General features: G+C 40.3%; 1 protein-coding gene across 1 annotated transcript in view; it reads right to left on the minus strand.

Annotated features, from left to right (window-relative positions):
- Positions 1-14,227: 14,227 nt before the first annotated feature.
- Positions 14,228-25,302, minus strand: part of LOC137439188 (DNA-directed RNA polymerase III subunit RPC4) — an 82,918-nt gene continuing 71,843 nt past the window's right edge. Inside the window, exons 7-11 of the mRNA XM_078766966.1 lie at positions 23,035-23,156; positions 22,551-22,647; positions 20,644-21,005; positions 16,844-16,999; positions 14,228-15,282 (exon numbers count right to left, since the gene is read on the minus strand). Coding sequence (XP_078623092.1) covers positions 15,163-15,282; positions 16,844-16,999; positions 20,644-20,826 — 459 coding nt within the window. The 5' untranslated portion in view covers positions 20,827-21,005; positions 22,551-22,647; positions 23,035-23,156 and the 3' untranslated portion in view covers positions 14,228-15,162. The remainder of the gene's footprint in view (positions 15,283-16,843; positions 17,000-20,643; positions 21,006-22,550; positions 22,648-23,034; positions 23,157-25,302) is intronic.

Here is a 25,302-nt window from a genome sequence, read left to right on the forward strand (position 1 = left end):
AATACAAGTGCAAAAGTGGTTTCCTGCACCAACACAAGTGCAAAAAGTATTTTTTCAACACTAACACAAGTGCGAAAAGTGGATTTTCAACACTAAAACAAGTGCGAAAAGTGGTTTTTCAACACTAACACAAGTGCGAAAAGTGGTTTTTCAACACTAACACAAGTGCGAAAAGTGGTTTTTCCACACTAATACAAGTGCAAAAGTGGTTTCCTGCACCAACACATGTGCGAAAAGTGGTTTTTCAACACTAACACAAGTGCGAAAAGTGGATTCAACACTAACACAAGTGCAAAAAGTGGTTTTTCCACACTAATACAAGTGCGAAAAGTGGTTTTTCAACACTAACACAAGTGCGAAAAGTGGTTTTTCAACACTAATACAAGTGCAAAAGTGGTTTCCTGCACCAACACAAGTGCGAAAAGTGGTTTTTCAACACTAACACAAGTGCAAAAAGTGGTTTTTCCACACTAATACAAGTGCGAAAAGTGGTTTTTCAACACTAACACAAGTGCGAAAAGTGGTTTTTCAACACTAACACAAGTGCGAAAAGTGGTTTTTCAACACTATCACATGTGCAAAAAGTGTTTTTTCCATACTAATACAAGTGCAAAAGTGGTTTCCTGCACCAACACAAGTGCGAAAAGTGGTTTTTCAACACTAACACAAGTGCGAAAAGTGGTTTTTCAACACTATCACAAGTGCAAAAAGTCGTTTTTCAACACTAACACAAGTGCGAAAAGTGGTTTTTCAACACTAACACAAGTGTGAAAAGTGGTTTTTCAACACTAACACAAGTGCGAAAAGTGGTTTTTCCACACTAATACAAGTGCAAAAGTGGTTTCCTGCACCAACACAAGTGCGAAAAGTGGTTTTTCTACACTAACACAAGTGCGAAAAGTGGTTTTTCCACACTAATACAAGTGCAAAAGTGGTTTTTCAACACTAATACAAGTGCAAAAGTGGTTTTTCAACACTAACACAAGTGTGAAAAGTGGTTTTTCAACACTAACACAAGTGCGAAAAGTGGTTTTTCAACACTAACATAAGTGCGAAAAGTGGTTTTTCCACACTAATGCAAGTGCAAAAGTGGTTTCCTGCGCCAACACAAGTGCGAAAAGTGGTTTTTCAACACTATCACAAGTGCAAAAAGTGTTTTTTCCACACTAATACAAGTGCGAAAAGTGTTTTTCAACACTAACACAAGTGCGAAAAGTGGGTTTTTCCACACTAATACAAGTGCAAAAGTGGTTTCCTGCACCAACACAAGTGCAAAAAGTATTTTTTCAACACTAACAAGTGCGAAAAGTGGATTTTCAACACTAAAAGAAGTGCGAAAAGTGGTTTTTCAACACTAACACAAGTGCGAAAAGTGGTTTTTCCACACTAATACAAGTGCAAAAGTGGTTTCCTGCACCAACACAAGTGCGAAAAGTGGTTTTTCAACACTATCACAAGTGCGAAAAGTGTTTTTTCAACTCTAATACAAGTGCAAAAGTGGTTTCCTGCACCAACACAAGTGCAAAAAGTGGCTTTTCAACACTAACACAAGTGCGAAAAGTGGTTTTTCAACACTAACAAGTGCGAAAAGTGGTTTTTCCACACTAATACAAGTGCGAAAAGTGGTTTCCTGCACCAACACAAGTGCAAAAAGTGGCTTTCAACACTAACACGTGCGAAAAGTGTTTTTCAACACTAACAAGTGCGAAAAGTGGTTTTTCCACACTAATACAAGTGCGAAAAGTGGTTTCCTGCACCAACACAAGTGCGAAAAGTGGTTTTTCAACACTAACACAAGTGCAAAAAGTGGTTTCCTGCACCAACACAAGTACGAAAAGTGGTTTTTCAACACTAATACAAGTGCGAAAAGTGGTTTTTCAACACTAACACAAGTGCGAAAAGTGGTTTTCAACACTAACACAAGTGCGAAAAGTGGTTTTTCAACACTAACACAAGTGCGAAAAGTGGTTTTTCAACACTAACACAAGTGCGAAAAGTGGTTTTTCAACACTAACACAAGTGCGAAAAGTGGTTTTTCAACACTAACACTAGTGCGAAAAGTGGTTTTTCAACACTAACACAAGTGCGAAAAGTGGTTTTTCAACACTAACACAAGTGCGAAAAGTGGTGTTTCAACACTAACACAAATGCGAAAAGTGGTTTTTCCACACTAATACAAGTGCAAAAGTGGTTTCCTGCACCAACACAAGTGCGAAAAGTGGTTTTTCAACACTAACACAAGTGCGAAAAGTGGTTTTTCAACACTATCACATGTGCAAAAAGTGTTTTTTCCATACTAATACAAGTGCAAAAGTGGTTTCCTGCACCAACACAAGTGTGAAAAGTGTTTTTCAACACTAACACAAGTGCGAAAAGTGGTTTTTTCCACACTAATACAAGTGCGAAAGTGTTTTTCAACACTATCACAAGTGCAAAAAGTGTTTTTTCCACACTAATACAAGTGCGAAAAGTGGTTTTTCAACACTAACACAAGTGCGAAAAGTGGTTTTTGCCACACTAATACAAGTGCAAAAGTGGTTTTCCTGCACCAACACAAGTGCAAAAAGTATTTTTTCAACACTAACAGAAGTGCGAAAAGTGGATTTTCAACACTAAAACAAGTGCGAAAAGTGGTTTTTCAACACTAACACAAGTGCGAAAAGTGGTTTTTCCACACTAATACAAGTGCAAAAGTGATTTCCTGCACCAACACAAGTGCGAAAAGTGGTTTTTCAGCACTAACACAAGTGCGAAAAGTGGTTTTCTACAATATCACAAGTGCAAAAGTGGTGTCCTGCACCAACACAAGTGCAAAAAGTGGTTTTTCAACACTAACACAAGTGCAAAAAGTGGTTTTTCAACACTAACGCAAGTGCGAAAAGTGGTTTTTCAACACTAACACAAGTGCGAAAAGTGGTTTTTCCACACTAATACAAGTGCAAAAGTGGTTTCCCTGCACCAACACAAGTACGAAAAGTGGTTTTTCAACACTAACACAAGTGCGAAAAGTGGTTTTTCAACACTAATACAAGTGCAAAAGTGGTTTTTCCACACTAATACAAGTGCAAAAGTGGTTTCCTGCAACAACACAAGTGCGAAAAGTGGTTTTTCAACATTAACACAAGTGCGAAAAGTGGTTTTTCAACACTAACACAAGTGCGAAAAGTGGTTTTTCAACACTAACACAAGTGTGAAAAGTGGTTTTTCAACACTAACAAGTGCAAAAATGGTTTTTCCACACTAATACAAGTGCAAAAGTGGTTTCCTGCACCAACACAAGTGCGAAAAGTGGTTTTTCAACACTAACACAAGTGCGAAAAGTGGTTTTTTCAACACAAACACAACTGCAAAGTGGTTTTTCAACACTATCACAAGTGCAAAAGTGTTTTTTCCACACTAATACAAGTGCAAAAGTGGTTTCCTGCACCAACACAAGTGCGAAAAGTGGTTTTTCAACACTAACACGTGCGAAAAGTGGTTTTTCCACACTAATATAAGTGCAAAAGTGGTTTCCTGCACCAACACAAGTGCGAAAAGTCGTTTTTCTACACTAACACAAGTGCGAAAAGTGGTTTTTCCACACTAATACAAGTGCAAAAGTGGTTTTTCAACACTAACACAAGTGTGAAAAGTGGTTTTTCAACACTAACACAAGTGCGAAAAGTGGTTTTTCAACACTAACACAAGTGCGAAAAGTGGTTTTTCCACACTAATGCAAGTGCAAAAGTGGTTTCCTGCGCGAACACAAGTGCGAAAAGTGGTTTTTCAACACTATCACAAGTGCAAAAAGTGTTTTTTCCACACTAATACAAGTGCAAAAAGTGGTTTTTCAACACTAACACAAGTGCGAAAAGTGGTTTTTCCACACTAATACAAGTGCAAAAGTGGTTTCCTGCACCAACACAAGTGCAAAAAGTATTTTTTCAACACTAACAAGTGCGAAAAGTGGATTTTCAACACTAAAACAAGTGCGAAAAGTGGTTTTTCAACACTAACACAAGTGCGAAAAGTGGTTTTTCCACACTAATACAAGTGCAAAAGTGGTTTCCTGCACCAACACAAGTGCGAAAAGTGGTTTTTCAACACTATCACAAGTGCGAAAAGTGTTTTTTCAACTCTAATACAAGTGCAAAAGTGGTTTCCTGCACCAACACAAGTGCAAAAAGTGGCTTTTCAACACTAACACAAGTGCGAAAAGTGGTTTTTCAACACTAACAAGTGCGAAAAGTGGTTTTTCCACACTAATACAAGTGCGAAAAGTGGTTTCCTGCACCAACACAAGTGCGAAAAGTGGTTTTTCAACACTAACAAGTGCGAAAAGTGGTTTTTCAACACTAACACAAGTGCGAAAAGTGGTTTCCTGCACCAACACAAGTACGAAAAGTGGTTTTTCAACACTAATACAAGTGCGAAAAGTGGTTTTTCAACACTAATACAAGTGCAAAAGTGGTTTCCTGCACCAACACAAGTGCGAAAAGTGGTTTTTCAACACTAACACAAGTGCGAAAGTGGTTTTTCAACACTAACACAAGTGCGAAAAGTGGTTTTTCAACACTAACAAGTGCGAAAAGTGGTTTTTCAACACTAACACAAGTGCGAAAAGTGGTTTTTCAACACTAACACAAGTGCGAAAAGTGGTTTTTCAACACTAACACAAGTGCGAAAAGTGGTTTTTCAACACTAACACAAGTGCGAAAAGTGGTTTTTCAACACTAACACAAGTGCCAAAAGTGGTTTTTCAACACTAACACAAATGCGAAAAGTGGTTTTTCCACACTAACACAAGTGCGAAAAGTGGTGTTTCAACACTAACACAAGTGCCAAAAGTGGTTTTTCAACACTAACACAAATGCGAAAAGTGGTTTTTCCACACTAATACAAGTGCAAAAGTGGTTTCCTGCACCAACACAAGTGTGAAAAGTGGTTTTCAACACTAACACAAGTGCGAAAAGTGGTTTTTCCACACTAATGCAAGTGCAAAAGTGGTTTCCTGCGCCAACACAAGTGCGAAAAGTGGTTTTTCAACACTATCACAAGTGCAAAAAGTGTTTTTTCCACACTAATACAAGTGCGAAAAGTGGTTTTTCAACACTAACACAAGTGCGAAAAGTGGTTTTTGCCACACTAATACAAGTGCAAAAGTGGTTTCCTGCACCAACACAAGTGCGAAAAGTGGTTTTTCAGCACTAACACAAGTGCAAAAAGTGGTTTTTCTACAATATCACAAGTGCAAAAGTGGTGTCCTGCACCAACACAAGTGCAAAAAGTGGTTTTTCAACACTATCACAAGTGCGAAAAGTGGTTTTTCCACACTAATACAAGTGCAAAAGTGGTTTCCTACACCAACACAAGTGCGAAAAGTGGTTTTTCAACACTAACAAGTGCGAAAAGTGGTTTTTCAACACTAACACAAGTGCGAAAAGTGGTTTCCTGCACCAACACAAGTACGAAAAGTGGTTTTTCAACACTAACACAAGTGCAAAAGTGGTTTCCAGCACCAACACAAGTGCAAAAAGTGGTTTGCCAACACTAACACAAGTGCGAAAAGTAGTTTTTCCACACTAATACAAGTGCAAAAGTGGTTTCCTGCACCAACACAAGTGCGAAAAGTGGTTTGTCAACACTAACACAAGTGCAAAAAGTGTTTTTTCCACACTAATACAAGTGCGAAAAGTGGTTTTTCAACACTAACACAAGTGCGAAAAGTGGTTTTTCCACACTAATACAAGTGCAAAAGTGGTTTCCTGCACCAACACAAGTGCAAAAAGTATTTTTTCAACACTAACAAGTGCGAAAAGTGGATTTTCAACACTAAAACAAGTGCGAAAAGTGGTTTTTCAACACTAACACAAGTGCGAAAAGTGGTTTTTCCACACCAATACAAGTGCAAAAGTGGTTTCCTGCACCAACACAAGTGCGAAAAGTGGTTTTTCAACACTATCACAAGTGCGAAAAGTGTTTTTTCAACTCTAATACAAGTGCAAAAGTGGTTTCCTGCACCAACACAAGTGCAAAAAGTGGCTTTTCAACACTAACACAAGTGCGAAAAGTGGTTTTTCAACACTAACAAGTGCGAAAAGTGGTTTTTCCACACTAACAAGTGCGAAAAGTGGTTTTTCCACACTAATACAAGTGCGAAAAGTGGTTTCCTGCACCAACACAAGTGCGAAAAGTGGTTTTTCAACACTAACAAGTGCGAAAAGTGGTTTTTCAACACTAACACAAGTGCGAAAAGTGGTTTCCTGCACCAACACAAGTACGAAAAGTGGTTTTTCAACACTAATACAAGTGCGAAAAGTGGTTTTTCAACACTAATACAAGTGCAAAAGTGGTTTCCTGCACCAACACAAGTGCGAAAAGTGGTTTTTCAACACTAACACAAGTGCGAAAAGTGGTTTTTCAACACTAACACAAGTGCGAAAAGTGGTTTTTCAACACTAACACAAGTGCGAAAAGTGGTTTTTCAACACTAACACAAGTGCGAAAAGTGGTTTTTCAACACTAACACAAGTGCGAAAAGTGGTTTTTCAACACTAACACAAGTGCGAAAAGTGGTTTTTCAACACTAACACAAGTGCGAAAAGTGGTTTTTCAACACTAACACAAGTGCGAAAAGTGGTGTTTCAACACTAACACAAGTGCGAAAAGTGGTGTTTCAACACTAACACAAGTGCCAAAAGTGGTTTTTCAACACTAATACAAGTGCAAAAGTGGTTTCCTGCACCAACACAAGTGTGAAAAGTGGTTTTTCAACACTAACACAAGTGCGAAAAGTGGTTTTTCAACACTAACACAAGTGCGAAAAGTGGTTTTTCCACACCAATGCAAGTGCAAAAGTGGTTTCCTGCGCCAACACAAGTGCGAAAAGTGGTTTTTCAACACTATCACAAGTGCAAAAAGTGTTTTTTCCACACTAATACAAGTGCGAAAAGTGGTTTTTCAACACTAACACAAGTGCGAAAAGTGGTTTTTGCCACACTAATACAAGTGCAAAAGTGGTTTCCTGCACCAACACAAGTGCAAAAAGTATTTTTTCAACACTGACAGAAGTGCGAAAAGTGGATTTTCAACACTAAAACAAGTGCGAAAAGTGGTTTTTCAACACCAACACAAGTGCAAAAAGTGGTTTTTCCACACTAATACAAGTGCAAAAGTGATTTCCTGCACCAACACAAGTGCGAAAAGTGGTTTTTCAGCACTAACACAAGTGCGAAAAGTGGTTTTTCTACAATATCACAAGTGCAAAAGTGGTGTCCTGCACCAACACAAGTGCAAAAAGTGGTTTTTCAACACTATCACAAGTGCGAAAAGTGGTTTTTCCACACTAACACAAGTGCGAAAAGTGGTTTCCTGCACCAACACAAGTACGAAAAGTGGTTTTTCAACACTAACACAAGTGCGAAAAGTGGTTTTTCAACACTATCACAAGTGCAAAAGTGGTTTCCAGCACCAACACAAGTGCGAAAAGTGGTTTGCCAACACTAACACAAGTGCGAAAAGTGGTTTTTCCACACTAATACAAGTGCAAAAGTGGTTTCCTGCACCAACACAAGTGCGAAAAGTGGTTTGTCAACACTAACACAAGTGCGAAAAGTGGTTTTTCAACACTAACACAAGTGCGAAAAGTGGTTTTTCAACACTAACACAAGTGCGAAAAGTGGTTTTTCAACACTAACACAAGTGCGAAAAGTGGTTTTTCAACACTAACACAAGTGCGAAAAGTGGTTTTTCAACACTAACACAAGTGCGAAAAGTGGTTTTTCCACACTAATACAAGTGCAAAAGTGGTTTCCTGCACCAACACAAGTGCGAAAAGTGGTTTTTCAACACTAACACAAGTGCGAAAAGTGGTTTTTCAACACTAACACAAGTGCGAAAAGTGGTTTTTCAACACTAACACAAGTGCGAAAAGTGGTGTTTCAACACTAACACAAGTGCCAAAAGTGGTTTTTCAACACTAACACAAATGCGAAAAGTGGTTTTTCAACACTAACACAAATGCGAAAAGTGGTTTTTCAACACTAACACAAGTGCGAAAAGTGGTTTTCCCACACTAATGCAAGGGCAAAAGTGGTTTCCTGCGCCAACACAAGTGCGAAAAGTGGTTTTTCAACACTATCACAAGTGCAAAAAGTGTTTTTTCCACACTAATACAAGTGCGAAAAGTGGTTTTTCAACACTAACACAAGTGCGAAAAGTGGTTTTTGCCACACTAATACAAGTGCAAAAGTGGTTTCCTGCACCAACACAAGTGCAAAAAGTATTTTTTCAACACTAACAGAAGTGCGAAAAGTGGATTTTCAACACTAAAACAAGTGCGAAAAGTGGTTTTTCAACACTAACACAAGTGCGAAAAGTGGTTTTTCTACAATATCACAAGTGCAAAAGTGGTGTCCTGCACCAACACAAGTGCAAAAAGTGGTTTTTCAACACTAACACAAGTGCAAAAAGTGGTTTTTCAACACTAACGCAAGTGCGAAAAGTGGTTTTTCCACACTAATACAAGTGCAAAAGTGGTTTCCTGCACCAACACAAGTACGAAAAGTGGTTTTTCAACACTAACACAAGTGCGAAAAGTGGTTTTTCAACACTAACGCAAGTGCGAAAAGTGTTTTTCAACACTAACACAAGTGCAAAAAGTGTTTTTTCCACACTAATACAAGTGCAAAAGTGGTTTTTCCACACTAATACAAGTGCAAAAGTGGTTTCCTGCAACAACACAAGTGCGAAAAGTGGTTTTTCAACATTAACACAAGTGCGAAAAGTGGTTTTTCAACACTAACACAAGTGCGAAAAGTGGTTTTTCAACACTAACACAAGTGTGAAAAGTGGTTTTTCAACACTAACACAAGTGCGAAAAGTGGTTTTTCCACACTAATACAAGTGCAAAAGTGGTTTCCTGCACCAACACAAGTGCGAAAAGTGGTTTTTCAACACTAACACAAGTGCGAAAAGTGGTTTTTCAACACAAACACAACTGCAAAGTGGTTTTTCAACACTATCACAAGTGCAAAAGTGTTTTTTCCACACTAATACAAGTGCAAAAGTGGTTTCCTGCACCAACACAAGTGCGAAAAGTGGTTTTTCAACACTAACACAAGTGCGAAAAGTGGTTTTTCAACACTAACACGTGTGAAAAGTGGTTTTTCCACACTAATATAAGTGCAAAAGTGGTTTCCTGCACCAACACAAGTGCGAAAAGTGGTTTTTCTACACTAAAACAAGTGCGAAAAGTGGTTTTTCCACACTAATACAAGTGCAAAAGTGGTTTTTCAACACTAACACAAGTGTGAAAAGTGGTTTTTCAACACTAACACAAGTGCGAAAAGTGGTTTTTCAACACTATCACAAGTGCGAAAAGTGTTTTTTCAACTCTAATACAAGTGCAAAAGTGGTTTCCTGCACCAACACACGTGCAAAAAGTGGCTTTTCAACACTAACAAGTGCGAAAAGTGGTTTTTCCACACTAATACAAGTGCGAAAAGTGGTTTCCTGCACCAACACAAGTGCGAAAAGTGGTTTTTCAACACTAACAAGTGCGAAAAGTCGTTTTTCAACACTAACACAAGTGCGAAAAGTGGTTTCCTGCACCAACACAAGTACGAAAAGTGGTTTTTCAACACTAATACAAGTGCGAAAAGTGGTTTTTCAACACTAATACAAGTGCAAAAGTGGTTTCCTGCACCAACACAAGTGTGAAAAGTGGTTTTTCAACACTAACACAAGTGCGAAAAGTGGTTTTTCAACACTAACACAAGTGCGAAAAGTGGTTTTTCAACACTAACACAAGTGCGAAAAGTGGTTTTTCAACACTAACACAAGTGCGAAAAGTGGTTTTTCAACACTAACACAAGTGCGAAAAGTGGTTTTTCAACACTAACACAAGTGCGAAAAGTGGTTTTTCAACACTAACACAAGTGCGAAAAGTGGTTTTTCAACACTAACACAAGTGCGAAAAGTGGTTTTTCAGCACTAACACAAGTGCGAAAAGTGGTGTTTCAACACTAACACAAGTGCCAAAAGTGGTTTTTCAACACTAACACAAATGCGAAAAGTGGTTTTTCCACACTAATAAAAGTGCAAAAGTGGTTTCCTGCACCAACACAAGTGTGAAAAGTGGTTTTTCAACACTAACACAAGTGCGAAAAGTGGTTTTTCCACACTAATGCAAGTGCAAAAGTGGTTTCCTGCGCCAACACAAGTGCGAAAAGTGGTTTTTCAACACTATCGCAAGTGCAAAAAGTGTTTTTTCCACACTAATACAAGTGCGAAAAGTGGTTTTTCAACACTAACACAAGTGCGAAAAGTGGTTTTTGCCACACTAATACAAGTGCAAAAGTGGTTTCCTGCACCAACACAAGTGCAAAAAGTATTTTTTCAACACTAACAGAAGTGCGAAAAGTGGATTTTCAACACTAAAACAAGTGCGAAAAGTGGTTTTTCAACACTAACAAGTGCGAAAAGTGGTTTTTCCACACTAATACAAGTGCAAAAGTGATTTCCTGCACCAACACAAGTGCGAAAAGTGGTTTTTCTACAATATCACAAGTGCAAAAGTGGTGTCCTGCACCAACACAAGTGCAAAAAGTGGTTTTTCAACACTAACACAAGTGCGAAAAGTGGTTTTTCCACACTAATACAAGTGCAAAAGTGGTTTCCTGCACCAACACAAGTGCGAAAAGTGGTTTTTCAACACTAACAAGTGCGAAAAGTGGTTTCCTGCACCAACACAAGTACGAAAAGTGGTTTTTCAACACTAACACAAGTGCGAAAAGTGGTTTTTCAACACTATCACAAGTGCAAAAGTGGTTTCCAGCACCAACACAAGTGCGAAAAGTGGTTTGCCAACACTAACACAAGTGCGAAAAGTGGTTTTTCCACACTAATACAAGTGCAATAGTGGTTTCCTGCACCAACACAAGTGCGAAAAGTGGTTTGTCAACACTAACACAAGTGCGAAAAGTGGTTTTTCAACACTAACACAAGTGCGAAAAGTGGTTTTTCAACACTAACACAAGTGCGAAAAGTGGTTTTTCAACACTAACACAAGTGCGAAAAGTGGTTTTTCCACACTAATACAAGTGCAAAAGTGGTTTCCTGCACCAACACAAGTGCGAAAAGTGGTTTTTCAACACTAACACAAGTGCGAAAAGTGGATTTTCAACACTAACACAAGTGCGAAAAGTGGTTTTTCAACACTAACACAAGTGCGAAAAGTGGTGTTTCAACACTAACACAAGTGCGAAAAGTGGTTTTTCAACACTAACACAAGTGCAAAAAGTGGTTTTTCCACACTAATACAAGTGCAAAAGTGGTTTCCTGCACCAACACAAGTGCGAAGTGTTTTTTCAACACTAATACAAGTGCGAAAAGTGGTTTTTCAACACTAACACAAGTGCGAAAAGTGGTTTTTCAACACTAACACAAGTGCGAAAAGTGGTTTTTCAACACTAACACAAGTGCGAAAAGTGGTTTTTCCACACTAATAGAAGTGCAAAAGTGGTTTCCTGCACCAACACAAGTGCGAAAAGTGATTTTTCAACACTAACACAAGTGCGAAAAGTGGTTTTTCAACACTATCACATGTGCAAAAAGTGTTTTTTCCATACTAATACAAGTGCAAAAGTGGTTTCCTGCACCAACACAAGTGCGAAAAGTGGTTTTTCAACACTAACACAAGTGCGAAAAGTGGTTTTTCAACACTATCACAAGTGCAAAAAGTGTTTTTTCCACACTAATACAAGTGCAAAAGTAGTTTCCTGCACCAACACAAGTACAAAAAGTGGTTTTTCAACACTAACACAAGTGCGAAAAGTGGTTTTTCAACACTATCACAAGTGCAAAAAGTGTTTTTTCCACACTAATACAAGTGCAAAAGTGGTTTCCTGCACCAACACAAGTACGAAAAGTGGTTTTTCAACACTAACAAGTGCGAAAAGTGGGCCACAGGACAAAGGGCCACAGGACAAAAAGAGAACTGCACCTGCTAGAGTGCATACCTGCACCAAGCTGAACAGTTTACGTTTTGTATCCCGCTGATAGGCTGGATCCAGACATGAACCAAACTCGAATCACTTCATCCGTGTCACACACCCAACCTGTCCACCAAATTTAGTCCGAATCTGTACACAGCTTTTTGAGATATCCTGTTCAGTCAGACAGGGGTGAAAACATAACCTCTGCCCACCTTCACTCTCTATTCACCTTCACTCTTTCAATCCCCTTTTCTCCCGCCTCTGGAACAAACTCCGTCACTCTCTTCAATCCCACTCCTCCCTCCAGGTTTTTAAAACAGCTGTTCATCACCATCTCTTATCTGCCCCCATCCAAAACCTTGATCTTTTCTACCCCCGTTAATTCATGCCAAATCCACTTTTTTTAAATACCGACTTCTTTCCTGGAAGTCCCAGCAGTGTCCATGTGTTTTGAGAGATTGATGTGATGGAGCTTTTATTTTCAAGTCCTAGCAGTGTCCATGTGTTTTATACCTCTCCCACCCACCACCTCCTTCACATTCCCTCTCCCTCCCACAGATCTCCCCATGTCCCTGCTCTCAAATGTTGTACTTGTGTGCTTCCCTCTCTCCCCATCTTGTCTCCCGCTCCCTTTATCATATATTTTATGTCAGTTTGTCTTTTTGTGATTAATGTTAGCTCTTACACGAGCCTCGATCTTGTATACAAAAAATAGATATTGATAGCTTGGCAGTACCTAAAGGTAAAAAGAAGCTCATGAGCTTCCTGAGTATGGCTGGATGGTGTCGGAGATTTAGGCAAAGATTTTTCTGACGTTGTTATCCCTTTGATTAATCTGCTCAATGAAAAGGCAACATTTGTATGGTTTTCCAAAAGAACTTGAAATTAGCAGTAGATGCTAGCAATGTGGGGGCTGGAGATGCTTTGCTTCAGGAAGATGCTGTAGGCATAGATCATGCTGTATGCTATTAGTTGAAGTTTGCCAATCCACAAAATATCGATTCAACAATAGAAAAAGAGACCCTTGCTCTTCTCCTAACTTTGCAATCGTTTGAAGTATACTTAGGTACAACTACTTTTCCAGGTGTAGTTTTCACAGATCACAATCCTTTAACTTTAAATCATAAAATAAAAAATAAAAATGAGAGATTGATGTGATGGAGCTTTTCTTTTCAAGAATTCAACCTGGAAATTGGACACATTAAAGGTAAAGACAAAGCAATTGCAGATATAGTCAAAATCTGAGTAACTCAGGGATTATTCCTGTAATCTGTTGGGAAGTATTACTGAGGATAATCTGTTTTCATTTTTGTATTTCTGAATGGTATTCCTGGCTGTAAAAAAAAAATTTTTGTCATTTGTGTAAAAGGTAAGCAAGTTCTCACTCTGTTCAAACTTTCTTCCTTGAAGGGGGGGGAGTGTTACAGACAGTACTTTCATTTAATTGTGCTTTGGTGAAGGTTCTAGTGGCTGTTAAATCACAACAGCAACATGAGGAATAAAAATGCACCAGCAGTTTGAGAACGGACGGAAGGCGAGTTAAGGAAGACGAGGAGAGCAAGAATGCATCAGTACGTTCTTGAGGTGGCACGCTGAGTTTTAAGCAGTGCAAATCATTTAAGAACCTACCTGTCCGACATTGTGCTGCTATTATCTCAGCGACACTGCTATTATCTCAGCGACAACTTGAAAGCTGCTCCTTGTAAACCCTCGTTGGCCTCATTTTCGGTGACGTATGTGCCATTTTTGAGAAGGTACTTGGCTGGTTGATTGGTGCATACTCAGCTTATTCATCCCTCCAACCTCTCCTATCCTTCAAGTAACATGTCATCCTTTTCAGCCTGGAGCTCCCATCTTCATCGGCTGTGATAGTTTTACCTGTGGAGTCGGGTTCTTCTTTATGCTTCAGTGATATGAGGACTTCACCTCATAACATGACTATCCAGGCGGCTTCATCCTGTGCGCACCCTCCGGACTACATCCTTTCAACCGTGCTTACCCATTTATAATCCGCTGGGGTTTAACTCCTTGCTTGAGATAAGTGGCCACATTGAGGGTCGTGGGTTAACTTGTAGTTTCATTGTTGTTTTTGACATTTCTAGTTATTTAATTTGGGGATTCCTAGGAAAGTCATTGTTACATTTAATTCGTATTATTGTGCTTAAGGTAAACAGTGGAGATTAAATCGACATTCCTTTTAGTTACCTGTCTCCTGCCATATGTTAGTTTCACCCTTAAAACAACACTAAGGGTACATCAGTGCTTTCATTTATTTTCTGTTGTGCCACCCTCCGGGTTACCAGCACAGTCATTGCGCTGCCCTGAGGTAGACACAAACTCCCCCCCCCCCCCCCCCCCCACATATATATGAGGACAGACAAATAGATAGACAGACACACACACTGCTCGCATGTGCATTAAAATAAAGTGGAAGCATAGATAAGGAGCCCCAGGTTCCATTTGTACAATAACTCGTTTACAATAGGGTTTTTTCAAATACATATACACACATTACCAGCTCTTCTACGAGCCTCGAGCCTCTGCTGTTCACCACCATCCACTGAATGGATCAGGACAAAACAGGACGCAAAAGGAACAGCAGAGAGAGGGGAGAAACACCACCAGCAGAGATGAAGGTCAAGATAGAGGCAGACTTGGAAACCATTGGGTGTGGGGAAGAATGGGGGGCAGGAGAGGATGCATGGGATGGACAAGATGGATACAGAAGGAAACTCAGGAGGGAAAACTGGAAATTTGGAAGGAGGGATTGGGGTGGGGTGGAAGTTAATGAAGATAGAAAAGATCATGGTTTTGGATTGGGGGTGATCTGAGATGATGGTAAACACCTGCCTTGAAAACGTGGGATTGTGGAATGGAATGAAACGAAAATGAAATGAAAACGTGGAATGAGATTGAAGAGAATGTGGATGTTGGTTCCACAGCAGGAAAAAAAAAGTAATGAACGAGTGGAGGTGAGCAGTGATCTTGGATTTAGGTAGTTTCACCAGAAAAAGGATGATGGACCTACAGAAACCTGGGAGAGGGAAAAGGAGGCAAAGCACGTAAAGAGCAGAGGGTGCAAGACCAGAAAGGAGGTTGTGGAAGACAGAGACCACCGACCACCAAATTGAGGATAAATCATAATTAATTTTTTTGAAGATTAGAAATAATAAAGGGAAGGGTCTAATCAATTTGCATCCCCGAGAAGGCTGGGGAAGTCAGGGGAGCAGATGAGCCGAGTCCCCACTTTTCCCAACACCACAAGTTCTCCACCGCGACCTTCCCTCAGTCGAATGGACACCAGCTCCTGCAACCACACAAAACGATCAGCATCACAAAACCTCGTTCATACATAGTTTGTTTGTACATTTAAAAGCTCCTGCCTCTTATACATCATCCTTGCACGATGTAGTGCTCGTCAGTGTTGGCGCAAACGGTGGAGCAAGAGCTTGACACCACAACCTATTACACAGATAGCAAAGCAGTCCTCGGCTACATTCACAATTAGTCAAAACACTTCCACGTGTGCATAGCAAATCAGGTTCACAAGATACACAATGTGTCGAGCCACAGTCAGTGGTGTCACGTCCCCACGGATGAGAACCCTGCTGACTTTTTGTGTCATGCTCAATACCAGCTAACCAGCTAGGAAGAACCTTGTAGTGCACAGGGGCAAACGTTTGAGAGAGCCAGACATGAGATCAGGGAGTCTCTTTGGACGAATCTCAGACTTAAGTAGATAGGAGGGAAAACCCTATCTACTTTCTTAATCCTCTTGGGGATGTCGAGTCACTCAAACTCCTGGGTCTCACTATCAGCCATGATCTTTCTTGGGCAAACCACATTTCAAAGTTGGCCTCCAATGCCAGTCTGGGCATCCTCTGTCATACAATGTCCTTCCTTGGCACACCTGAACTCCTTTTCACCGACAAGGCCTTCATCCGCAGCTTGATGGAGTACTGCTCTCCCCTCGAGATTGGCTTCCCTGCCTCACATCTTACTCAGGTTGATGCCATGGAAACCAAGGCCTTCAGGATTATTGGAATCTCCTGCCATGAAGCTGAGTTTATGGGCTTGTGAATTCGCCATTGCAGACAGCGAGCGTCCTTCCTGTTCTTGCATCCTTTGCTCTTTCCATGCTCTGTCCTGTTCACCACCATCTCAGATCCTCCCCAATCCAAAGCCATACTATGTTTTATACCCTCATTAACCCTCTCCTCTCCCCCATCCAACTCCCTCCTCCTTCCAAGTTTCTCTGCTAAGAGTTCCCTTGTGGATCCATCTTGCCCACCCGAAACATCCTCTTTTGCCCAACATTCCTCCCCACATCCATTGTTTGTCTGCCTCCCTCTACCTTGGCCTTCGGTTCTGCTCTTGGTGTTTCCCGCCTCTGCTGTTCCTTTTGTCTTGTTGCGTCCTGATCTATCCAGTGTACGAGCTCGAACTCTTTCATGAGCCTCAACTATGTATACCAAAAAATAAATGTTGGACTAGTGATTCACAGACAGGGTATTGCATCAGGAATTGTGCCACCCTTGGATGAGACCTTAATCTGGGGACCAGTCTACTACCATTAACTGTTGGTCCATAAGATCCAACGTTGTTCTTTTTTGGTTTTTTAACAGGTACATTACTGCAGGCAGCCTGAACAAATTCCAAATCATTGTCGTAGCCAGCTTCAGTCCAACACGAGAACCCGGTCAGCTGGTCCATGAAAGACATATATGAGCCATGGACCCTAAATAATAGGTTATGGCATTTGAAGAAGAAGATTATCATTACTTCCTATTTTATTGGAAAGGTTAAACTGGAGATCAGCATTGGAAGTTTTATGTTTATCACAATATTCTACACACAAACACATCCACCTGTAGGAAACTGCAGCCAGTTCCCATGGTGACATCCAATGACACATGACCAAGCATAAGCTGCACCCGGCCTGACTTGTGCAATTGTAATCGTCCAAGGGGTCCTTCGGGCAAGGTCTTGAGTGAGCAGACACTTCCTTGGGAACCATCAGCAGCCTTGAAGATAGTTTTGAAAATCATTCTTACAGGTATGTTTTCCCTGTAGTATCTCTACTGTACAAATAGTAAATACAGTTGAATGACAAGAGTAAAAAGAAAACACAGTTTGTCGTAAACAGGTGTCACAGCAACACAAGGCAATTGCTCAGAACAGAACACCTAAAAGGACAAACTCTTGAAAATGTAAAACGGCACTCGGGAGAGTGCATTCCTAAGCCAGGCTGAACAGTTTACGTTTTCTATCCCACTGATAGGCCGGATCTGGATCTTTTTAGACACCCTTTCTCTCCCTCTGCGCTGATATTCCCGCGTACCCGTGGAAAGAGTTAACACTCAACCTCCCTCTTAAACTGGTTTGGTTTTACAAGTTTTTAAACACTTCGGATTTTTGAATAACAGGATTTTCCTTAATTTAACATGTTGTGTTAAATTTAAATACCGAGGGGCGGTCAATAAGTAATCTTAAAATATTTTTCACAACTTGTTTATTGCATGTACAGTATGTGAGTAACAACTGTTATTTTTCAACGTAATCTCCATTGCGTTCAATGCATTTTTTTCCAGCGCTTTACTAAGACCTGGATTCCTCAAGAAAAATAATCTTTTGGCTGCTTGTGTAGCCATTCGTGCACCACCTCTTGGACTTCTTCGTCGGATCGGAAAGTGGTTTCACCAAGCACCTCTTTAAGTGGCCCAAAGATGTGGTAATCCGAAGGGGGCAAGGTCTGGCAAGTAGAGTGGATGAGGAAGACACTCAAAATGCAGGTCCTCGATTGTTGCAGCTGTAGCGCGGGCAGTATGGGGCCGAGCATTGTCATGCTGCAGCAAAACACTGGTATTGAGTAGTCCACGACGTTTTGATCTGATTGCTGGTTTCATATGATTTTTAAGGAGGTCGCAGTTTGATGCACTGGTGATTGTGGTCCCTCTGGGCATGTAATGCTCCACAAGTGGGCCTCGGCTATCCCAGAAGAGCGGCAGCATCACTTTTCCAGCGGACGGCTTTGTGCGGAATTTTTTGGGCTTCGGTGAAGTTGAATGGCGCCACTCTTTGCTTGCCCTCTTTGCTTCTGGCTGAAAGTAGTGGACCCAGCTTTCATCCCCAGTCACTATGCGCTGTAAGAAAGCGTCGCTTCTGTTTTGTAACGTTGCAGAAGTTCTTCACGTGTCCACTCACCATTCTTTTAGTTCGGGTGCGAGTTGTCTAGGCACCCACCTTGCGGAACCCCAACACGTTGTGAATGATATGGTGTTAGTCAGGTTCACTATGTTTTTTCGTTCAAAATCATGGTAGATTAGCAAACCTATACATTTTTGGAAACGTTATTACATGGAAAATCTGAAAATCAATGTTTACATTTGCCAATTCCAACCAATTCGATTCGACCAATCGACCAATTCCATTCGACCAATCGCTTCGATCGACCAATTCGATTCGATTCATCGAATTCGATTCGATCGACCATTCGACCAATTCGATTTGCCAATCAATTTGACCGACCTTTGCTTGTGTGGAACGGACTGTGAAAACGATGCGGACTATATTGTCGGATACGGCACACAGGACAGTGATGACGAACTCTAAATGGCATATTCTGTAATCGTGTATGTTTGATGTCATTGACTGCCTGTGTATATTTTGTCATTGACTGCCTGTGTAGATGTGAAGTTATACTGACTGCATGTGTATATATGATTTTGCTGACTGCCTGTGTATGTTTGGTGATATGAATTAGTGACACATTTTGATGTTATTAACTGCCTGTACAAAATGATAACATGTATTTGATTATGCAACTTATCGCGAATATAAAGACAGTATTTTGCAATTCAAAACCTTTGATTCGTGTCTTACCATTCCCCATAGCACTAATTTGATACTTTCATTGGATTCCTTGTCCCTGAAAATATAGGTTTAGTATATTTTTAAAAGTTTTTAGGGTAATTAGAGGCAGAAATAGAACAAAATGTATTTTACAGTGGCCATTTTGAAAATCCAAAATGGCCGCCATTCAGGTATCTCTCCAAATGTAAACATTGATTTTTAGTTTCCTTATGCTATAACCTTTCCAAAAATGTATAGGTTTGCTAATCCACCATGATTTTGAACGAAATATAATTTATTGACATGGTGAACCTGACTATGTGCTGAACCATGGCTAATGTTCAATTCAGAGACCACTTCATCCAGCATAATGCGACGGTTTTCCCTTAGCACGCGCTCAACCTGCGACCATTTCTGGTGTGTCGGCTGTGTGAGGCCGGCCCGAGTGGGCAGCGTCTGCCACACTGGACACTCCACTTTTAAAGCTTCCTGCCCCAGTCAAACACCTGCTGCAGCGATAAACATGCGTCACCATATTGCATCTTCATTCTGCGATGGATTTCACTGGGATTCACACCTTCACTTCCCAAGAAAAGAATTACAGAACGTTGCTCCGCCCTGGTGCATGCTTCTAAGGGAGCCGCCATATTGGAACTGCTCTAATGACGTCACACACTCAATGTTGCCAGATCTAAAACAGGCAAAACATGACTCTTACCCATAGATATAACATATATCGTCTCCAACTACACATATTACATTCTCGAATTTATATCGCCATTTCAAGGTTACCTATTGACTGGCCCTCGTACTCTATAGCCAAAAAACATTTTAAAAAATTGAAAATTTACATTCTGTGTCTTCTGGCATCAACTCTACGCAGAAAAACCTTATAGATGGTATTACTGATTTGATCTTATTTTACTCAATTGCTCTTATTTTTCTCTCAAAATTCTTGTTTTTTTTATTTATTAACGATTTTTGGACTTGCAACTTGGGGGCTCTGATGTATCTCATTGAAAGTCAATGAAATACATTGCAGTCCCCCCCCCAAACTGCAAGTCCAAAAATCATCAATGAATCAAATGTGTTATAAACTGTTCATCGTTCACAATATCGCAATCCGCTGAGGTTTACAAGAACGTAACCGCTGCGGACAGCGAGGTTTTATTGTATATAGTTTTTGGTCCTATTTTTCAATTGTGAAGAATCGCTGAAGATTCTAGTATCAGGATCCAGATCTTCACCAAAATCAAATACCCAACCTGTCCATCAAGTTCCATCTGAATCTGTCCATAACTTTTTGAGATATCCTGCTCACAGACACAGACCGACAGACAGATGAAAAAATCGGTCAGAGACCGAGGACTTGTCGGAATGTACTTTTTTATCGGCCATTTACGACAAATATGGCGGCCGAACCACGTGACCGATGACATCATTAACATATTTTATTCCCCATGGAGAGTTCTTTACAATGAGCCATGTCTCAATTTTTTCTGTTCAGTACTTTGAGATAGAGGTGCAAATTTTTTCGGTTCTTCCAAGATGGCGGCCGAACCACGTGACCGATGACGTCATCAATTGGGCACAGTCTATTCCTGGGCAAGACCAATATGTGTGCAAAGTTTGGCGATTCTACATGCAACGGTGTAGATGTAGTGCTGCAAACAGACAGACAAACAAACGAACAGATCAACATACTTGCCGGAATCTTTTCTGGCAAGTAACAAACTAACAGGGATGAAAACGAAACGTCTGTCGACTTTCGGTGACAGAGGTAATGAATAAATAAACAAACCAGTTTAAACATTACCTCATCTTGTCCAGTGGTTATGCTTCCACCCTGTTCCGTCTTGATTTGGACTTCAGTCTTTACTTTAACATCATCCTGTGTTGTCAAAACCTGACCTGGAAGGGAATCAGGAAGCTGGAAGAACAAAAATTTCTCCTCCATATCGTTTTGAGCATCTTCGTCCTTTTTGGGTTCCTGCCACATTTCCTTCTCTTCCCCCTGCAATCCCAGCCTGGAGAACAATTCATAGATGGATGTTAAAGTAGTGTGGGATTGCACGTTGACGGGTTGTGGTTGAGGGAGAATGGGAGTGGACCGTTTTCTGGGAGGACTTCCACTTCCCTCGTGCTTTTCACACTCCCAAACTGGCTCTGGCTTTATCGCTGTGAAGAAGTAAGGGAGAACAGGGTGAGAGGTCGGGTAAGAACAGGTGCAGCATACAAAAACACCATCCGTCGTCCTTTTCAAATGAAACGCCATCATTTTGAGAAATGAATACATTTCGTGCTAGTTTTAACCAGAATTTGTTTCCAAAACATCAATTCCAAGGGTCACGGTGAAGCCTCGGCGTAAATCACATGCAGTGTGAACATCCGTGTATTTTTATATGAAGTACAAGAACTAGTAGACGATGGACAAATCAGCTTGGTGTACCGAATTTGAACCGGGGATTCCAGCATCACAAACCACGAGTTGGGATGCGAATGATAAAGTAATCATATCCTTGAGAATAAACAAATATGGTGCATACACAGAGTTCGCATGCACACCTCTCGCGACTGCATCCTGAATTTGAATCCCAACCGGGCTATAAACCGTCGTCCCGGTGTTTCACAGGAAGGGCGATTCATCAATGTGTGTGACGTCCCTTGGATGTACGGCAAAATGGTCGTCCCATCCGCCGCCGTTAGTCGGCGGACGTTAACGAGCCTACGGGATCCTTCGCGAAGAGTATGCGAGCAATTGCAGCACCTTGAACAAATGACAAATTCCTGCTCTAACCTTCAGGGGGCACTGCACCAGCGGCAGTCGTGCCCCTCAGCAAATGAAGCTACATCCACAAGAAGAGGTAACTGCATTTGTAAGTGTATCAAGATATATTTTTGTGTATGCAATTTTTTCATAAAAAATAATGAAATTCACAATTAACAAACAAACTGATAAAGATTCACACCCAAAAGCAAATTTAAAGGAACAAAGAAACCTGCTCTCGGATGTTGTGTTTGTGCTTCCCCTTCTCTCCCCATCTTGTCTTCCGCTCCCTCTTTTTGGGTATTTTGTTTGTCTGGTTGATTTGTTTGTGAAGTAAATGTTAGCTCTTTCACAAGCCTCAATTCAGTATACAAAAAAAAAAAAAAAGTGCAGCAAACTTTACAGTTGCAATGACATACAAGGAACAAACTTTGGCGCAGGAAGAGGCCATATGTGCCGATGCTTGGCCATCACCGATCCACACACAAGGTACCCGCAAGTCCTACCAATATCCCCATAGCCCACCTTCTCCAATGCATCTAGGTACCTATCAAATTCCAATTTAAACGTATCTACCGTGTCTGCTTACACGTCCTTTCCAGGAAGACCATTCCATGCATTAACTACTCTGAGTGAAAGACCCCTGTCTTACGACCGTGCTAATTCTCTTCTTTACTTTCAAGCTATGGCCCCTGGTCCGAACGCTCTCAACTCAATCGTACACACATACCCAGTCGGTGAGAGGTACAGGCATTCGGTGTGCACCTCGTATGCAATCCTCAATGCGAATTCAAACTCACCATGACTATTCCACTAACTCCATTGTTTACATCAGAATGCACAATAGTTTAGAGGCAATAACTTCACCACTCCACTCAAAATTCACTATCGCTACCAAATGTTATCCCCTAAACAACTCAGTTGCAGAGAGTATGGAAAATTCCAAAACGGTGTACCTGTAGAAACATTTTCCGATAATATTCTGCTTCCAGATTGGTCGAGGGGCAGGGTTACAGGAAGCAAGCAGGGATCGTTGCTGAGGTCAGACACAAACTGTGAAGATAAACAAGAGCACAATTGCAAAGGCAACAACAACAACAAAAAACAATCTTCAAACATTTTTTTGGTCTATGCTGTTCAGTCACAGGAGTCACAAAAAAAGAAACTGAAACCTCATTCTCTGGCGTTTCTCGACTTCATCCAACACATTAAGTATTTGGATGTTATTCCGGGATTAAATCACAGCGATCGCAGCCCCGTTCAGGTGACGTCGTCTTCTAGGCATAACTGAATAGAAGGAAGCAAAGAGCTAGCACGATTTTCATCATAAAACAAAGACCTTCTCGAGTCTTCGAACCTACCCAAAGCCAAACAGCCACTGCAACTCTTCCCAACCCGAACTCCGATCAATAGGATTAACGGTTTCCGCTTCAATCTCACATCATCTCTGCACAGCTGTTGTAGCAATCCTTCTGTCTCTTCTAGGGTTTCTCTCTTCTCCTTCTTTATATTGATGATTGGGGTTAATGATGGGTCAACGCCGACGTGGGACGATTCCCGAGCTGGGGTTGGGGAGGGGGCGGGGGTGAGGGGAGGAGGGGGAGTGGGAGACAAAACTTATTCACAGCATGCACACAAATATTTCCCCCCAAAGTTTATTTTTCTTGTCCGATGATCAATACCTCAAATATAAAACATGTTGAACTCAATTTATACATGTTTGTAAATAAATATTCATGAATAAATTAAATTAAAGCAAATTTTGCACAAAACAAAGTAAACAAATCAAAGCTTCCTATTTGTGGCCACGTTGAAAAACTTTGGTGCATTTATTAGCCGTTACCATTCGGTGTATTGACGGAACCAACTGGTTAGCCTCGATTTTCATTAGATGCAACATATTTATTCCCCGCAACATATTTATTTATGCAACATATTTATTTATGCAACATATTTATTCCCCGCAACATATTTATTCCCCGCAACATATTTATTCCCTGCAACATGTTTATTTATGCAACATATTTATTCCCCGCAACATATTTATTTATGCAACATATTTATTCCCCGCAACGTGTTTATTTATGCAACATATTTATTCCCCGCAACATATTTATTCCCCGCAACATATTTATTCCCCGCAACATGTTTATTTCTGCAACATATTCATTCCCCGCAACATGTTTATTTATGCAACATATTTATTCCCCGCAACATATTTATTCCCCGCAACATATTTATTGATGCAACATATTTATTCCCCGCAACATGTTTATTTATGCAACATATTTATTCCCCGCAACATATTTATTAATGCAACATATTTATTCCCCGCAACATGTTTATTTATGCAACACATTTATTAAATGCAAATAATTAAAAAAGTATTACTCGGAAATCGCTGAATGGAAAAATTCGAAACTTGGCACATTGTCATGTACTCCCAATGGGGAACAAAGCATGATAATGATGACATTGGTGAAGTGGTATACCAGTCAGAAATATTTTAATCGCATGCCTTTTCCTAAAAATCTGAAATTGCATGCAGATGATCCATGACCCATTTGTAAATTGAAATATTAAATTTATGGCATCATAAGTCACATGGTTTTAGCAGCCATATTATATTCAACCCAAAACCTTTTTAAAAAACCCATCTTCCCCCAAATCACCAAAGCGATCGACTTGAAACATTACATGTCATCGACTAGGCAAGGCCATTAAAAGTCGATCACGAAAACGTCATCGGTCACATGGTGTGGCAGCCATATTGGATTGAAGGAAAATATCAAATAATTATATCTCAGAAACCGCTTACCCTATCGATGCGAAACTTTACAAATGTCATCTAACACCATTGCTGCATATAGTTTGAAAATGATGATGTCATAGGTCACGTGGTTTGGCAGCCATCTTGGATAGAAAATGAACCTCATCCCATCAACACGAATTTCACAAACATGATCACACATCGATACGTTACTAACATAATTGCCTTCGATCGTTTTTTGCAAAAAAAAAATTCTTCACTATTACCTATCTATGCACAACATCTCCAGAAAATTTCATGACGATCAAAGTAATTTTCGATCCAAAAAACGCGATTTTTATTTTTGGAAAAATTGCCTTATGCACAAAAGTATTCTCAAAATCGGCGAAGGCAATTATGTTAGTAATGTATCGATATGCAGATCAATCAATCAATCCTACATACGTGGCCACAATCAATGATCAATCCCCAACCGATACATCTGCAGAGTGTACATTTTTTATGTCGTATGTCACGTGGTTTGGCAGCCATATTAGCTTGAAAGCAGATATTTTGAAAACCCTCTTCTCCGAAACCGCTTCACCGATCGATGTGTAGGTATGCCATTAACAAAGTGCAGGTTACAATGCACAAGATTCACAAGGATCGACAATGTAAGGTGTTGCAGCAACTGAACCTTCAAGAACTGCTATATTTAGCCTTCCCTCTCCTACCATCATCCAACATACAGTCATGTGAAAAAGTAAGTACACCCCATGTAAAGTTTTGACTTTTTCAACATATTTCAACATACAGCTATTTGATCTTCATTTCAACAATATTGATAAATAAAGGTGATATAATATAACAAATATCATGACACATTTACATTTTGTAGTCCTTTGTTTAATTTAAATAAACATAAATGCAAATTTCGCATGTGGAAAAAGTAAGTACAC

This window comes from Myxine glutinosa, chromosome 13, assembly GCF_964187855.1.
Source record: "Myxine glutinosa chromosome 13, kmMyxGlut1.1, whole genome shotgun sequence".
Classification (NCBI taxonomy): domain Eukaryota; kingdom Metazoa; phylum Chordata; class Myxini; order Myxiniformes; family Myxinidae; genus Myxine; species Myxine glutinosa.